This window comes from Leucoraja erinacea, chromosome 30, assembly GCF_028641065.1.
Source record: "Leucoraja erinacea ecotype New England chromosome 30, Leri_hhj_1, whole genome shotgun sequence".
Taxonomy (NCBI): Eukaryota; Metazoa; Chordata; class Chondrichthyes; order Rajiformes; family Rajidae; genus Leucoraja; species Leucoraja erinaceus.
In genome coordinates this window covers 19,848,703-19,867,393 of record NC_073406.1, presented here as the reverse complement: position 1 = coordinate 19,867,393, position 18,691 = coordinate 19,848,703, and the positions used below count along the sequence as shown (strand labels likewise).

At 43.0% G+C, this 18,691-nt stretch overlaps 1 protein-coding gene across 2 annotated transcripts in view; it reads left to right on the top strand.

The window, feature by feature from the left end:
* Positions 1–18,691, top strand: part of eno1a (enolase 1a, (alpha)) — a 51,315-nt gene that overhangs the window by 19,658 nt on the left and 12,966 nt on the right. The window contains exons 3-7 of one of the 2 annotated variants that reach the window (XM_055659613.1): positions 2,135–2,230; positions 5,996–6,054; positions 9,914–9,983; positions 12,640–12,773; positions 16,158–16,380. In XM_055659613.1, the coding sequence (XP_055515588.1) occupies positions 2,135–2,230; positions 5,996–6,054; positions 9,914–9,983; positions 12,640–12,773; positions 16,158–16,380 (582 nt within the window). Of the gene's footprint in view, positions 1–2,134; positions 2,231–5,995; positions 6,055–6,294; positions 6,354–9,913; positions 9,984–12,639; positions 12,774–16,157; positions 16,381–18,691 lie in introns of both variants that reach the window. The other variant, XM_055659612.1, reaches the window with a different exon arrangement.

The following is an 18,691-nucleotide window of genomic DNA, read 5'->3' as shown; positions in this document are numbered from 1 at the left end:
TTTGGAAGCAACATTGGTGCATTTAAATAGTTTTAAATTAATGGTGGTTTTGATAGTTTAATGATAAAATTTGCATGTTATTAATTTTGCAAAACATTGTATATACCCCCAGTGGAGCAAATGAGAGGTTGATACAAGAAACCCTGCAGTGGTAAAAGATAACACATACAGCGTTACAGCATAAATAAACTATGGCATTGAAGCACACAGAGGGGTCTTAGTCCAAGTCCATAGCTCTCTGAACCATCCTCTCAGCAACTAGAGAGCTATCCTGACCTCCCACCTACTTCATTGGAGATATTTGAACAATCTTTAATCAGACTTTACTGGACTTTATCTTGCACTAAACATTATTCCCTTTATCCCATATCTGTACACTGGACGGCTTGATTGTAATCCTGTATAGTCGTTTTGCTGGCTGCATAGCATGCAGCAAAAAGCTTTTCACCATACCTCGGCACACGTGACAATAATAAATGAAAATAACTCTCTGAAAATGGCAACACAAGTAGATTAGAGCGGTAAAGAGAGCGTATGGTATGCGTGCGTTCATTGACCAGGGCATTGAATACAAGAGCATGAAGTCATGTTCCAGCTGTATAGGATTTTGGTTAGGCCGCATTTGGAGTACGATATGCATTTCGGATTTGCCCCATTATGTTGAGGCTTTGCAGAGAGTGCAGAAGGGGTTTACCAGATTGCTGTTTTGAATCGAGGCTATTAGCTATAAGGAGAGGTTGGATGAACAGATTGTTTTCTCAGGCACGTGGGAGGCTGTGGGACACCCGATATGTATATAAAATTATAACAGGCACAGGTACATTAAGCAGTGATAGCCGTTTTCTCAGGATGGTAATATCAAATACTAAAGGGCATAACTTTAAGATGAGAGGGGCAAAGTTTAAAGGAGATATGCAGAGCAAATTTTTTTTTTAATTCCAGAGGATAATGAGTGCATGGAACTCGACGCCAGGGATGGTGGTGGTGGAGGCACATACGATAGTGGCATTTAAGAGGCTTTTTGATAGGCACATTGATATGGAGGGATATGGATCACGTGCAGGCAGAGGAGATTAGTTTATCTTGGCATCAAAGGGCTTGTTCCTGTGCTGTACTGTTCTATGGTGTCAATATAGCAGCCTTTCAAGTACTTGAAGAACCTTCTCAAGGAAATACAGGTGAAAAAAGTGCCAGAATGCCTCACCAGGTCAGGTGGTATCTCTGGAGAATGTGGTTAGGTGATGTTTCGGGTCAGGATCATTCTTTGGACTGGAATACTGGTGTTGATTTAGCATCTTAAGTCCAGGATGCCTCAAAATGCTTTGCTGGCAATGAATTGTATTGAAATTTCATAACTTCATGGTTCCATAACTTCAGGGCGGCATGGTGTATCGGTAGAGCTTCTGCCTTACAGCACCGGAGACCCGGGTTCAATCCTGCTTACGGGTGCTGTCTGTACGGAGTTTGAACGTTCTCCCTGTGATCTACGTGCGTTTTCTCTGAGATCTCCAGTTTCCTCCCACATTCCAAAGACGTACAGGCCAGTAGGTTAATTTGCTTGGTGTAAATGTAAAATTGTCCCTAGTGTGTGTAAGATGTGTAAGGTAGTGTTAATGTGCGGGGATCGCTGGTCGGTGCGGATTCCATGGGCCCGAAGGGCTGTTTCAGTGCTGTATCTCTAAACTAAACTAAACTTATTTTGTTGGGAAATATTCATTCTAGTTTAGTTTAGAGATACAGCGTGCGGAAACAGGCCCTTTGGATCACCGAGTCTGTGCCGACCAGCGATCCCCATACATTAACACTATCCTACGCACACTAGAGCCAATTTACACAAGCACCAAGCAAATTAACCTACATACCTGTATGTCTTTGGAGTGTGGGAGGAAACCGAAGTTCTCGGAAAAAACTCACAGGGAGAATGTACAAACTCCGTACAGAGAGCACCCGTAGTCGGGATCAAACCCGGATCTCCGGTGCTGTAAGGCAGCAACTCTACCGCTGCACCACCGTGCCACCCACAACATTCAAGCAAGAGATTGTATAAAATTTGCTGCGTCTTAAAATGCCCGTTTTAGTTTTTGTGCCCCATTATATTTCTCAATTAACACTTTTTAAAATATTTGATTTACAGGAATGTTCAGAGCAGCTGTTCCCAGCGGTGCCTCCACTGGCATCTATGAAGCATTAGAACTTAGAGATGGAGACAAGACACGATACTTGGGCAAAGGCAAGTGTATTGGCTTCACTGTCTAAATTTTAAGTCACAGTTCTATTTTGTGGTCTTTTTCTTCAAACGGTTAATCAATTTTGTATTTGTGTGATGCATACACATTGCATCTGAATTTTTAATTATTACCTCTGTCATGAAATCGTAGAAGTTCACAGCAAAGAGATGGGTTTTTCAGTCCATTGTGCCCACACGTCCAAAATACCTTTTCCAACCTACTCCCACATCTCAACTGGAATTTTAGTCTTGTAGATTACAATGCTTCAGTCTACCCAAGGATTTAATTTAAAAAAATGCAATTTTCTGTGTCTGACAAGCAGTTCCAGGTCTCCAACATAATCCGAGTTAAAAAAAAAAAGTCCCTTCTAAATTCCCTACCCAAAACATTAGATCCATGTTCCTGTTTTTCTGTTGTTGCAGAAATTGGTCTACTATACCCCAGAATGCACACTTGCAACTCCTTGATTAAATTTCCCTTCTACTGTCTGAAGAAGGGTTTCGGCCTATTTCTTCGCTCCATAGATGCTGCTGCACCCGCTGAGTTTCTCCAGCACTTTTGTCTCCCTTCTACTGTGCCTGTTCCACGGAAAATAACCCTAGATGATCCAATCTTTACCTCGTAGCTAATGTTTTAGTCATGATTAGATAGAGGCTCTGTTCTCTTTGGCTCCCAACCATTTTAAGGCTGGTTGGTTGGGGAAATTGACACATGGATGTTGTAAAGTTGTCAGCTTATACAGCAAATTGCAGGTGTCCAAATAAAATATCCAGAGATGCATTCCACTTGAGGTTAAAATAGATGGATACAAATTCTTAGCTTCCGATTCCAGAGATGAAGGATGATTGGATTGGTTACAACCAAAAAAGTGCATAAGGCTCCCAATTCCATTAAAGGTTGAAACAGATGTATAGAAATTTGTTAGCCTCTGAGTCTAGAAACGGAGTCTTGCCATAGAGGGAGTGCAGAGAAGGTTCACCAGACTGATTCCTGGGATGTCAGGACTGTCTTATGAAGAAAGACTGGATAGACTTGGTTTATACTCTCTAGAATTTAGGAGATTGAGAGGGGATCTTATAGAAACTTACAAAATTCTTAAGGGGTTGGACAGGCTAGGTGCAGGAAGATTGCTCCTGATGTTGGGGAAGTCCAGGACAAGGGGTCACAGCTTAAGGATAAGGGGGAAATCCTTTAAAACCGAGATGAGAAGAACCTTTTTCACACAGAGAGTGGTGAATCTCTGGAACTCTCTGCCACAGAGGGTAGTCAAGGCCAGTTCATTGGCTATATTTAAGAGGGAGTTAGATGAGGCCCTTGTGGCTAAGGGGATCAGTGGGTATGGAGAGAAGGCAGGTACGGGATACTGAGTTGGATGATCAGCCATGATCATATTGAATGGCGGTGCAGGCTCGAAGGGCCGAATGGCCTACTCCTGCACCTAATTTCTATGTTTCAATTTTTCTATGAAATGAAGGATGAATGGATTAGTTGCAGTTAAAAGGAGTATAGGGTTTCCAGTTCTACAGGTTAAAACAGATGTACAGAAATTCTTAGCTTCTTGAGATGAAGGACCATTGGATTGGTTGCAGTCAAAAAGAAGCTTAGATCACTGTTTTTGAATTCTCATAGATGCTTCTTTTAAGCTGTGCCAACATCACAACTACTTGGGGACGTGAGAAATGCCACAAAATGGCAGCTCATGATATGCTCAGGATGAGCCCTGCTTGGGATTTGTTCTTCGCAAAGCTGTCTATTTAATTGGCTTACTTTGACAGTGCCATTTACAGTTGGCAGCTTCTGCTTGCAGCCTCAACGCAGGAGATCAGCAGTAATTTATCACTTGTGTTCCGCGCGCTGAATGTTGTTCCAAATTACGTGCATTTAGGGCAATATCACACAGTGCGTAACACGGTGCTGCTTTGCGATTTTTATTTTGTTTTTTGCATAAACACGAGTCTTTTTAAAGCAAATATCTGCTGGCAATCGTGTTGGGTGCTGATGGCAGCCAATTTATCATTAGTGAGCTGTGTGCTTGCAGTGTTAGATTCTCTTTACTGCACTGGCACATCTCTCTCTGCTGTTGACAGAATGCTAATATTCCGACCAGGGATCTGCCAAATGTTTAGATTGCTGCTTGAGTGGAGGCACTAGTTTAGTAACGGGGGGCTGCCTCTATACATCACTCGTACACTGAGCTTTGACAACTGCACCCTGTGCATAGTACTTCATACGGGTTGATGGGCCGAGAGGTCAGATGCCAGGAGACGCCCTGGCCATTGACATTTGCTTCAACTGGAGCATTTGCCACGTTCTTTGTCTAGAGTCTGTGACTGCTCTGAGTGAATCGATTGAAAGATACAGCGTGGAAACAGGCCCTTTGGTCCATCGAGTCCACACCGACCGTCGATCACCCGCTCACATCAGGTCTATGTTATCCCACTTTCAACATCCACTCCCGACACATGAGGGGCAATTTACAGAGGGCAGTAAACCTCCAACCTACGCATCTTTGGGGTGTGGGAGTAAACCAGAGCATTCAGAAGAAATCTATGCGGTTGCAGGGAGTACGTGCAAACTCCACACAAACAGACGGGGTCTGGCGTTGTGAGGCAGCAACTCTACAAGCTACGACATTATGCCTCCCTTGAAATGCTAATATACACTTTAATTTATCAACTCAACTTTAAAGTAAAACTGTTATCAGAATCCATCAAGCACACAATCTTCTTGCCAACATTTTTCAGTGCAGTAGCTATACTGGAGAGTATGGTTCTGTCTGGCAGCAGGAATGTAGACCAGGTGCCATCAATCCCACCGGAAGTATTCCAACCCATATCGTAAGATGAGTTTCCATTGGATTTCTGCTGAGTTACTCCAGCACTTTGTGTTGGTCCCGACCCGAAACGTCACCTGTCCTTTTTCTCCAGAGGTGCTCCCTGGCCCACTGAGTTGCTCCAGCACTTTGTGTCTTCTATTGGATTTAGTTGGCTGCAATGTAATCATCTGCAGAGAGCGCTGCAAGGCTTTAGAAAACGTTCATGGCCAAAGGACTCGGTTATTATGCGTAATGTTTTTTGATTGAAAGTTACACCATGGATACGGGCCCTAAGTCCACACCAATCATCCGTTCACACTAAAGGGCCTGTCCCACTGTACGAGGTAATTCAAGAGTTCTCCCGGGTTTTCCCCCTGATTTGAACTTGGAGAATGACCGTAACGGGTCTTTAGGAGTTCGTGGATGTCTCGTAGCGGCTCGTAATACTAACAGCAGGTACTCGGGAAATCCGGTAAACTCGTGATGTTTTTTCAACATTATGAAAAATGTCCACGAGTGAAAAAAATACTCGTGATGAAATAAATTGATACTTTTTACTCGTACAAGCTGCTACGAGACATCCACGAACTCCTACAGACCCACTACGGACATTCTCCGAGTTCTAATCAGGGGAAAACTCGGGAGAACTCTTGAATTACCTTGTACCTTGGGGCAGGCCCTTCATTCTGTTATCCCATTTTTTGCATCCACTCCCTACTCTCTAGAGACAATTTAGAGACCAATGGACCTACAAATAGTGAGATGTTTTGTATTCATTTGCAAAGTAAAGGGATAAACTTAGTTACACCTACTTTTTCCACTTGCAATGTACAAGAGTGACTCTTGAAATGTTTTTTTTAAGTTTTGACTGGTGCTGTGTATTTTGGTTTTATGCACCGATTTATTTTACATTGTTTTATGTTCATTTGTGCTTCATTTTCACTTCTGCCAGGTGTGTCGAGGCCTGTTAAGTATATTAATGAATTACTTGGACCTGCTTTGTGTAGTCAGGTAACTAGTGCACCTGTGATGGTTGATTTACTGAGCATGCAGGTTTGCAAACTAACACTTGAAGCAGGCATCTGTTGATTCATCTTTCCTGGCCCACTCTTTCCCTCTTCGTCTACTAATGACATCAAACCAAATTAAAATTGGACACCTGTCCAGTAACAATCCCAGCAGATGGTCCACTACTGCCTGTAAAGCACGTGTGTGGGTTTGAACTATTATTAATTTGCTTGTTTATTCCAGGTGTTACAAAAGCTGTTGATAACATCAATTCAATAATTGCACCTGCGCTTTTGAAGAAGGTAGGTGTGTGTTAACCTTGATGTGCTCTGTTGAATGTGTTGGTGTCCAAAATGGGCAGGGGTATTTCAGAATTATGGTGGAAAATGGCCTCCAGATCCGTGCCCGTTGCTGTTGAGCGGAATTGGCTTCATTGCTCGATCTCCTGCAAGATCATGTCCAGCTGGGCGACATGCATCTGCCAGCAGACAGGTTCAAGGCAGAAGTTCCTACAGCACATGTTGCAGGAAACTGGACTTTTGACTTTGTGCCTCGGGCCCTAGAGATGGGAGGAATAAATACCCTGTCTCCAGGGGTGACCATGCCAAACTGATTACACCAAATGGTTGAATTACAAACATGCCATGGATGCTACACACCTTTGAAGTGGTAATTGCAAATTGTTTTATTTTCTAGTCTAGTCAAAGCAGCGCAGTTAGAAAAGTTAAGATTATTATTTAAGGGAGACTAGTCTGATGCTGGGTATTGTCCCCCATGAGGCTGTGACTGTTTGGTGATTTCCTTGTTGAATCAGAAGCCAGAGATATGAGAGACTGCAGATGCTGGAAGCTTGTGTAAAAAAAAATAGACTGCTGGAGGAACTCAGTGGGTCAGGCAGCATCTGAGGAGGGAACAGGATGGGCAGCACTTGGGGTCTGACGAAGGCTTCTGACCCCAAAACGTTGTTAGACCCTTTCCCTCCGTAGATGCTGCCTGACCCACTGAGTTCTTCCTGCAGTTTGTTTTTTGAGTCAGGAAGTCACAGGATCAAGTCCCGCAGAGGCTTGAACAGGCTGGAAATATGCACATCAAAGCTTTACTTTTTTTACTGAAAGTTTTCCTAAAACGATAACCATTTCAGACAATAGATAGACGCAAAGTGCTGGAGTAACTCAGCGGGTCACACAGCATCTCAGGAGAAAACAGGACAGGTGATGTTTCGGGCTGGGACCCTTGTTCAGACGCAAAATGTAACCCAGCCTCTATCTTCAGAGATCCTGCTGAGTTACTCCAGCACTTTGTATCTATCTTTGCTATAAACCAGCATCTGCAGTTCTTTCACCATTTCAGACAATGTGAACTTCCTGTAAAATTGATACTAATGTGCATGACAATGGGAATGGAGAAGCAGAAAAGATTGAAAGAGAAAGATTTATTTCTCACTCATTTGCTTCAAGCAAATTGCTTTACTCATTCTGCGTTCAATCAGTGTAGGAACAAAAGCAATCAATCAGGATTTATCACAATCTTAGTTTGCATCCAAACTTTATTGCCGTGGCAGTTTGCTTTTAATTCTACAGGATAGCAATTATTTGGTTGAAATGACAAGAGTGTTTATGTGTCCATGTTACGGTTTCCTTTTAATGAACTTCTCTCCCTAATGGTTAATATCTGTAATTCTCCAGCCTCTTGTCTGCTGACATTAATAGACCTGTGCGGAGACTTATGCTTGTGTACTACTGTTATTTCCATTTTAAAACCAAATTACTTTTAGTTCGAAAAATCAATTTGGTGGTGTTTAATTAAGAACCGTGTATTTGTGTGGGATCGCCAGCATTGTAGTAACGCTGCTGCTGCATTCAGGTTAATAAATGTGATTCTTTTCATCCCCCATAACTCTTTTCATTTTGCTTATGTGCCTGGTTAATTAATATTATAACTACTTGGTATGCTTGAGTTGGTTCTTCATTTGTGTGTAGTCTGCAGTGCGCATTAATTCATCTGGAATGCATGTTCCTCTCATTCTAATTTGTTGCCTGACTGGGGGAAAAAATCCGGATACAATCACAAATATTTGCATGAGTGGCAAATTTTTTGCTTTTCTATTCTTTGCTGGTAAGTACTAGATAAATATGCGAGACAGAGATGAGATCCACATGAATGCTGGTGGTAGTTGTTGTGAACTGCAGTGATTTGATAGATCTAGATCTTGGGTAAGACTGTAGACCTTTATCACAGAATTCTATTAATGTACTGTTTAGTTTAGAGATACAGCGCGGAAACAGGCACTTCAGCCCACCGAGTCCACAATAACCAGCCATCCCCACACACTAACACTATCCCACACATGCTAGGGAGAATTTACATTTTTACCAAGCCAATACAAATTTGTATGTCTTTGGTGTGTGGGAGGATAATGGAGCTCCTGGAAAATTCTCCCTGTCGGTTTGCTCCTGGGCCTGGCCAAGATGGCCATTCGCGGGTCCAGGCAGCGGGTAGCTGATGGTCACACCAGAGTCGACTGCCTGCCCGCCCCTCTCTTCCGGGCCTACGTCCGTGCTCGCGTGTCATTGGAGAGGGAACACGCGGTGTCCACGGGGACTCTGGAGACATAGAAACATAGAAATTAGGTGCAGGAGTAGGCCATTCGGCCCTTCGAGCCTGCACCGCCATTCAATATGATCATGGCTGATCATCCAACTCAGTATCCCGTACCTGCCTTCTCTCCATACCCCCTGATCCCCTTAGCCACAAGGACCACATCTAACTCCCTCATGAACCTTCCATGAACGTTGGTTGCCATGGGAGGTCAAGTGTATTATTGATAAAGGTGGCAATACTTTTATTAGATAACTGTAAATTACCAATATAGGTAGTCTTTGATCATTACTATTTTTTTAAATAGCCCAGACCCTTGAACCCTGGCACTTGTGTGAGTGTCTGGTCACACCCATTGTTCATTTCCACTACCCTCACCATTGTAGCAATAATATTCCTGGATCATTTAATGTGCCTTAAGTGGCCCGAAATTACATTATAAAGCCTTATCTTCAGTATTCTAACCAATATTCAATCCTCAATCAGTTAGGGATATGCATTAAAATCTGGCCATTCATGTCTTGGAAATGGAATCTGATAAATAAATGAGTGCATTTCCTGAGGAGCTGTACCGTTGTTGCAAGTATCGTGTATCGTGTCACTGCTCCCTTCCCTCCTGAGAGCTGTAATCCATTTCACATTTCAACCCCACAGCAAACGGAGGCTTTTTATTCATTTAAATATCAAAAGTTGTCTGTGTGTAAACTGAGATTGAGTGAAAGATGACAGCATGGAAACGGGCCCTTCAGCACACCGAGTCCATGCTGATCATCAACCTCCTGTTCACACTAGCTCTATGTTATCCCACTTTCTCATCCACTCCCTGCACACTAGGGGCGATTTACAGAGGGCCAATTAACCTACAAACCCACAGGGGGACGTGAGCACCCTACAAGCAAATCAAAAGAACGTGCAAACTCCACATAGATGGAACCAGAGATCGGGATCCAGCCCGGGTTTTTGGCACTGTGAGGCGGCAGCTCTACTAGTTGTGCCGCCCTTAATGCAGTGAATCATATGTGAATACAGTGCTTATTACATTTTTTTAAATATAATTTTTTTTTTTTGAAAAGATCAGCTTCAAAACGTATGGGTGTGTAGGTTAATTAGTTTTTGTAAAATTATCCCTAGTCAGATAACATAGAATTAGTGTGAACAGGTAATCAACTCAGTGGGTCGAATGGCCTGTTTCCATGCTGTACCTCTAAACTAAACTAAAAGAGATATTGCCTATTGTCTCATACTTTTTTGCATCTCCACACAGAATCTAAATGTTTGTGAGCAGGAGAAGATCGACAAGCTGATGCTGGATATGGACGGCACTGAGAACAAATGTAGGTGTGCATTCTCCAGGTGTGATCAGACCTTTCCAGGATGCCCCGGGGTGAACACTCTCGAGGGCATCTTAATTCCCTGCTTGGCTTGTCTGCCTTCAGCTGCCATTGAGCTTGCCTGACATGGCTCCATCCCACCGGCCTTAGTGGCAGATGGCCCTCTGGCACTTCTCTACACAAGACGGGCCAGAACAATTTTGTTTTTCCCCTTAATAAAATCCTGGTATTGCCAGGAATTTTCAAAGGGCTCACTTTCCAGTACTCTCTCCAGGTAGTGTCAAGTGTTTCTTTGTCATATGCTCTGGATTTGAACTGAAACAATGACAGTCTGTAGAAGGGTCCCGTCCCGAAACGTCATCTATCCATTGGTAGACAATAAAGCTGGAGTATCTCAGCAGGTCGGGCAGCATTTCTGGAGAAAGGGAATGAATAGGTGACGTTTCGGGTCGAGACCCTTCTTCAGACAGAGTCAGGGGAAAGGGAAACGAGATGTATAGATGGCAAAAAGTAACGATGATGAAGGAAACGTGGAGACCACAATGGTCTATTATTGGCTGTGGGGTGGGTGAAAACGTGTTATACAGACAGTGAAACTCAATACCTACCCGTCACCTGCCCATGTTCTCCAGAGATCCTCAAGTTGTGGAGGTGACGGTGGCAATAATTAAATCTGAATTGTGCATTTTCCTCTCAGAGCTTTGTAAATGGGAAATGGTCTTGAATTCAAGCATGATCTTCTCCTGGTGACTCAGAGATCGAGCATGAGAGAAGCACTACTCTTTTTTTCTGCATGGTTGGTGCTGTTTGCTTGCCCATGTGATTATAGTTTTAAATGTACCCAACTAGAATAAAAGGATGTATCTTTAGAATGGAGACGAGGGGGGCATTTCCTTAGCCAGAAGGTGGTGAATTTGTGGAATTCAATACCATAGTTCAGTCCAAGTCTTTGAGAACTTATAAAGCGGAGATTGGTGTGTTCTCGATCAGTAAGGGCATCAAAGGTTACGGGGAAAAGACAGTAGATGGGGATTGATAGGGGAATTTAGATCAGCCATGATCGAATGACGGAGCAGACTCGAAGGGACGTATGATCTAATTCTGCTGCTCTGTCTTATGGTCTTAGTTCAGGCTATTCTCCAGATAAACCAGTAATCCCTAATAATTGGTGTCCATATCTAGTGGATTAATCATTTAGACCAGGGAATTAAATGTAACATCTCCAAGTTTGTGATGACACAAAGCTGGGTGGCAGAGTGAGTTGCGAGGAGGATGCTATGAAGCTGCAGGGTGATTTGGATGGGTTGAGTGAGTGGGCAGATGCATGGCAGGTGCAGTATAATGTGGATAAATATGAGGTTATCCACTTTGGTGGCAAGAACAGGAAGGCAGATTATTATCTGAATTGTGCCAGATTAGTAAAAGGGGAGGTGCAACGAGACCTGGGTGTCCTTGTACATCAGTCACTAACGTAAGCATGCAGATACAGCAAGCAGTGAAGAAAGCTAATGGCATGTTGGCCTTCATTGCGAGAGGATTTGAGTTCAGGAGCAAGGAGATCCTACTGCAGTTGTACATGGCCCTGGTGAGACCGCACCTGGAGCATTGTGTGCTGTTTTGGTCTCCTTATTTGAGGAAGGACATACTTGCTATTCAGGGAGTGCAGCGTATGTTCTCCAGGTTAATTCCCAGGATGGCAGGACTGACGTATAATGAAAGAATGGGTTGGCTGGGCATATATTCACTGGAATTTAGAAGGATGAGAGGATATCTTATAGAAACATAAAATTCTTAAGGGATTGGACAGGCTAGATGCAGGAAAAATGTTCCCCATGTTGGGGGAGTCCCGAACCAGGGGTCACAGTTTAAGGATAAGGGGTAGGCCATTTAGGGCTGAGATGAGGAAAAACGTTTTCCCCCAAAGAGTTGTGAACCTGTGGAATTCTCTGCCACAGAAGGAAGTTCAGGCCAATTCACTGGATGTTTTCAAGAAAGAGTTAGATTTAGCTCTTGGGACTAATGGAACATGGGGGAGAAAGAAAGTAAAGGGTACTGATTTTGGATGATCAGCCATGATCGTATTGAATGGCGCTGCTGGCTCGAAGGGCCGAATGGCCTACTCCTGCACCTGTTATCTATGATCCAACTCATTATCGTGTTATAATTTCATAAATGCACCATTCCTCCATCCTGCCTTGGATAATGAGTAAGAATGATTTATTTGACCAGGGTGAATGCCTCTCATGATATTTCCCCCACTCGCTCACCTTGTGATGGCAGACAGAAGCAGCAGTCCCACTGACTTGAGTTTTACTTTGATCTTGAAACCTAGTTTTAGCAGCTATATGTTGACACAGAAAAGAGTCCTGACCCAAAACATTGCTTATCCATGTTCCCCAGAGATGCTGCCTGACCCGCTGAGTTACTCCAGCACTTGTGTCGTTGGCTTTAAACAGCTGTATCCCGTTCCTCCAGGGCTGGTTTCTCTGATGTAAACAACCCATGACTTGACCAAGTCATGGATCGCTGCACAGTGCAGTCAGCTGGAAGTGAAGGGGAGGAAGCCTTTAGTTGATCAATAATAAATTGCATTGAAATGATATGACCTAATTTCATAGTATTTGTGATAATGTCTTTTGCGTTTGTTTGCATTTTTCAGCAAAATTTGGTGCCAATGCCATTCTGGGCATTTCACTGGCTGTATGCAAGGCAGGTGCGGCAGAGAAAGGGGTCCCCCTCTATCGCCACATTTCCCATCTAGCAGGCAATACACAGGTTATCCTCCCTGTTCCGGTAAGCTTCGACCTCAGGTGTGCTCAATTGTGATACTTACACTGTTTTTAATCAGCAATTTCTCTAGATGATATTCTGAACCTTGTTTCCTTTCCCTTTACCTGTTGTACTCGTGCATGCATTTTGATCGTGATCTTATACAGATGTTTGGCCCATGACTTTTTCTATTTAGAAAGGTTTGTTTACTTTCAGAGGAATAAAGACGCTTTCGTTTCATTAAAGTTTAGTTTAAGTTTAGAGATACAGCGCGGAAACAAGCCATTCGGGCGCGCCGACCAGCGATCCCCAAACATTAACGCTACCCTACACACACCAGGGACGATTTTTTACATTTATACCAAGCCAATTAACCTACAAACGTGTACATCTTGGGAGGAAATCAAAGTTCTCAAAGAAAACCCACGCAGGCCACGGGGAGAATGTACGACCTCCGTACAGACAGCACCCATAGCCAAGATTGAACCCAGGTCTCTGGTGCTGTAAGCACTGTAAGGCAGCAACTCTACCGCTGCACCACAGTGCCATTCAGTCCTGGTCTGTAAAATTGCTCCATCCTTTCAATTTCAAATACTGTTTGACATTTAATTCAATTTGGCACGAACGTTGCTTAGATTCTAACTTGTCCTGAGTACCACAGTGGATGTATCACTAGTCGTGCAACAAGTCAATTAGTGAAGGACACAAAGTGCCGGAGTAACACAGCGGGTCAAACAACATTCTTGGAGACCATGGAGAGGTGAAGAAAGACCCCTTCTCAAAACCTCACCTATCAATGTTCTCCAGGAATGCTGTCTGACCTGCTGAGTTACTCTAACACTTTGCATTCCTCTTTGTGAAACAGATTCTGCAGTTTGTTGTTTCTACAAGTTAATTGTTGCCATTAAAGCACCAAGGAGATTTACAGGAGCTATCCATCAAAGCTCAGACACTGAGCTACACTGGGAGGTATCGTAGCTTAATATGGGAGTTGGATGTTAAGGAGGAAGACGGTTTTGGAAAATAAAGTCAGTTTGGGAACGTTGGCAGATGATGTCACAGCAGCCAGTAACATACTGGTTAGAATCAGAAATGATTGTCTACTTTCCAAATTGCCAAATTTTATCACAACATTATATTGTGGTTAACTTATTCCTGATATCTGGAGACCATCTGCAGATGTACCTTTAGAAAATAAATGAGGAGGAATTTATTTCAGGGGGTGGTGAATCTGTGGAATTCATTGCCACAGTCTATTGCGGAGGCCAAGTCATCGGGTATTTTTAAGACACAGATTGGCAGATTCTTGATCAGTACGGGTGTCGGGGGTTGTGGGGTGACGACAGGAGAATGGAGCTGAGAGAGAAAGAAAGACAGATCAGCCATGATTGAATGGTGGAGTAGACTTGATGGGCCGAATGGCCTAATTCTGCTCCTATAACCTATGAACATGAACTTGGACTGGTAACTGTGACATGAGTTGAAATCCCATCAAGGTTGCAGAAGAAAATGTTAGATTATGGCTAGAAGCCCATCTTTGTTTGGCCTCTCCATGACTCTAACCTTGTTGTCCCTTATTATGGGGGACAGATGGTGATACACAATGAATGCTCACCCTGCCAGTGACTATGAATGAATACGTTTTATGCGAGTAATTGGTTGAGAATGGACGCTGGATTTGATTTTGCTTAATAATTTACTAATGGCAGATTTCCTTTGTGCCCGCTGAAAGGATAATCAGTGCTAAATGCTTGTATGTTGAGAACTCCAGATCTTGTCTAATGTTACAAATCCCCATCGCACCAACCCATTAACATGTTCAGGAGTCTCAGAGGCCAACTTCCAATGCAACTCTCTCTGCATGCATCCTACTTGGGCACATATTTACACAGGCTAAAGTAAACACTACTACTGTTTCAATTAGAGCTCAAATTGTTCCCATCAATCTTGAAATATGATCTCCATTTGTTAAATCGATAACTTTGGGCTACGTTCAAGGACATTGCTAATACACTTAATTTGAGGACAGTGTTAACTGTAGGGTTCCCCTTTTATTTTCACCCTAAAGGAATCATGCCAGTTAAGAATAGTTGTCTTGTGTTATAAATGTGCACCATTCCCATAGAATTGGATCTAAGGGCCTTGTAGCACTGTAGGTGGGGCAAGTCGAGATTGGACTTGAGTTGCTGCGTTACTGCTGGGAGCATAGGTCACCGCCATTGAAAATGCAAAATGATAGAAATTCCCATCTTTGTGGTTGAACACTCTATATTCACAAAGGGAAGAAAGATGATGCTGATAGATCACTCTGGTGATGACTCCCTCATTCCTGGTTAGTGTGGAGGGTGGCAGAGGTGCCAGCAATCCTCAGGATAGCCCCAACCTCCCGAACAGCCGTGAATGACGACGTCATCGGGTATATATTGTCTAGATATCATAATTGTTAATAGTACCTGCCACAACCAACCCCAATCACGGTGTGTTCCCCAAAATTGAAAAAATTGTCTTGATTTCCTCCATTTCGGGCATTAGCTTGCGACATGGCCCAAAGCATGAGATTCGTGGCTACAATTGCACTGTGGCAATTTCATTTCATTTTCCAATTTGGTGTAGAGATTTACCCACTCAATGTGGTTAATGGAGCCAGGCACGCAGATACTGGTTCAAATTAATACAAAAATGGTGGAGAAACTCATTGGGTCAGGCATCATCTCTGGAGAACATGGACAGGTGATGGTTCGAGTCCGAACCCCTCAGACTGATTGTCGAAGTGGGAGAAAGCTGGAAAAGAGGTGGGGGTGAAATAGTGGGAGAAATGGGTGCGGAGCAGAGTGGGGGGGGGTATTAATGTTGAACACCCCCCTTTTTTTCTCCTCTTCCTTTCGCCCCACCCTAATGCTGTAGGTTGGTGTTCTCCCACTACACCGCCTGTTTCCACTTCCCACCTCTTCCCCCCCTGTCTGGCTTTAGATTTCAATTATCTGACACCCTTTCTGTCCACTTCTTATCTCTACCCTTTGCCCACCCAACTGCCTCCCCTCACCTGTAACCCCCAATCATTTGAGAGACAGGTTGTGTCCCGCCCCCACCTCTAGACTTTGTGCTGCCCTCCACGCTTTGCTGCCCCCTCTACAATCAGTCTGAAGACGGGTCCCGACCCGAAACATTGCCTGTCCATGTCTTCCAGTGTGGTTAATATATGTTTGCAAACACAGCAATGTATTTGTGGAATATCTTATTCAAGCTAGTTGGCATTACAAATTGTTTTAATGCACTGTGTGAAGGCAAAATATAAAATATCCACCTATTAATGTGAATTGTAAAACTGATATTTTTGTCAATGCATTAGTGATGAATGCATCATTTGCCGCATGCACGGTTTCATCATTTCTGTGGATGTCTCTGCAGGCTTTCAATGTGATCAATGGGGGCTCTCACGCTGGTAACAAGTTGGCCATGCAGGAGTTCATGATCCTGCCAATTGGTGCCTCCAACTTCAAGGAGGCAATGCGCATTGGGGCCGAGGTGTACCACAACCTGAAGAATGTTATCAAGAGCAAGTATGGGCAGGATGCAATCAACGTTGGAGATGAAGGTGGATTTGCACCCAATATCTTGGAAAACAAAGAAGGTAGGACATCTCGGGAACAAAGACAAAATGTTGCAGATGTGAGAAATCAGAATCCTGAACAAAATGTTGGAAATAGTTAATCCCTGTGGAGAGAGGAGAGGTGTAATGTTTTAGGTCATCAGATTATTCCATCCCAGTTAATATCACCATCTATCACAGCTGTAAATGTGATCTTAACCAATATAAAAGACATGGTTTAACAAGTGTTGAAACAAGGGACTGCCAATGCTGGTTTACAGGAAAAGACTGTCTGAAGAAGGGTCCCAACCTGAAATGTTCACCTGTCCATATTCTCCAAGGGATGCTGCGTGACCCGCTGATTTACTCCTGCATTTTGTGTCTTTTCATGGTTTAACAAACGATCTGTTTTCTATAAATTAATCATGTTGTGCAAATATTTCTTAGGCACTTCTTTTAACCCACCTTGGATCGTTTTTTATTAAAATATTTTACAGCAGGAATGGATTTGGGGGTGGGAAGAGAATAGTTTTAACATTTCAGAATTTTTTTTTTTTTAAAATTATGCTAAGCTAATAAAATAGATAATATTGCAAGACTAAACTATCATAAGGTAACACGCCCAGCATAAAACACAGCACGATAATGTATAGGGCCAAGAAAGAACATTTATGTCACTGTGGTACTTTGGAGAACTATAAAAGACAAAGTGATGCATAGCAAGGAAAAGTAAATGACAATGAGATAAATAAACAGCTATTTTGTTTGAGTATTGGGCTCTTTCAATACCTTCATGTGAATTTTACCTTCCATTCTTTGGTAAGTTGGGAAAAAGGGAAGTACAAAAAGATCTGGGGGTCCTTGTTCATCACTCACTGAAAGTAAGCATGCAGGTACAGCAGGCAGCAAAGAAAGCTAATGGCATCTTGGCCTTCATAACCAGAAGAGGAGTATAGGAGCAAAGAGGTCCTTCTGCAGTTGCACAAGGCCCTTGTGAGACCACACCAGGGGTATTGTATGCACTTTTTGTTTCCAAATTTGAGAAAGGACATTCTTGCTATTGAGAGAGTGCAGCGTAGGTTGATAGAATGGAGTGGCTGGGCTTGTATACTCTGGAATTTTGAAGGATGAGAGGGGATCTTAATGAAACATATAGGATTATTAAGGGATTGGACACGCTAGAGGCAGGAAACATGTTCACAATGTTGGGGGAGTCCAGAACCAGGAGCCACAGTTTAAGAATAAGGGGTAGGCCATTTAGAACGGAGATGAGGAAAAACATTTTTTACTTAGAGTTGCGATTACTCCAGGATTTTGTGTCTCTCTTCGGTGTAAACCAGCGTCCACCGTTCCTTCTTATACAGAGTGTATAAAACTGAAAAAGAAAAACAATTAATAAAAGTGGAGAAAGGGAGAGGAAACTAGTTCTGCCATTAGTTGGGACGGCAGCATGTTGGACTGAAGAATTTTGTAGTATTATCAGAGCTCACTCGTTTGCAGGAATGCACTTGTATCCCAGGGACATCCAGTACAGAAAAGCTCTTGGAGTGCTTTTTTTGTTCACTGTACATTTTCCTAACTCGTGATGAAATGCAGCTGCTCACTGAATTTGGCTGAGTGTCACTGTAAATGTGGCATCCTACAAGAATGCTAAATTGTTGACCTAGTTTCCCATCCCGAATGCTGAATCCACAAACCTGCAGCTTTATTGTCATGTGTACCATTCCAGGCACCTCGTGTTTTATGTGGGGGTTACATTCTTGAAAAACAGCGTGTAACTGGAAAATGTGCAAATTAGACACACGTGTCGGGTGTAAATTTGAACACATTGTTCCAAAAACACAAGCATGTAAATCGAGCTTTGGTATTAAATAAATTAACGTGTTCTTTCAAAAACACAAAATCAAACGCACATAAAATGCGAGATACCTGTCTATTGAAATCATTTGTTGCATATATTTCAGTGGCAATACATTAGACACAATCATACTGAGTGTAAGATTGTAGACCACACTGAGTCCATACACAAGAGTCGTCACGTTTTAGGCACCATCTCCTACCTTTCAATGCTCGTCTTAGCTTAGCCATTAAGACCCGTTGTCCTGGCGTCGGCAGTGGGTCTGGGTTCACTAATCGTAGCTCGCTGTTGTATGGATCACAACTGGTGGAGCAAGAGCGCCACACTTATTTACCTGCACGTGACTAACTTTGGACAAATGGTTCCTTGTAGCACAGGCGGAGGTAACTGCTAATTGATGAGGAATTGGCGATTTCGAGCAGCTTACCACTCAAAGTTTACAATGGTAATTTGCTCAAATAACAAAAAATGCTGTTAAATTAACAAAGTACTTGT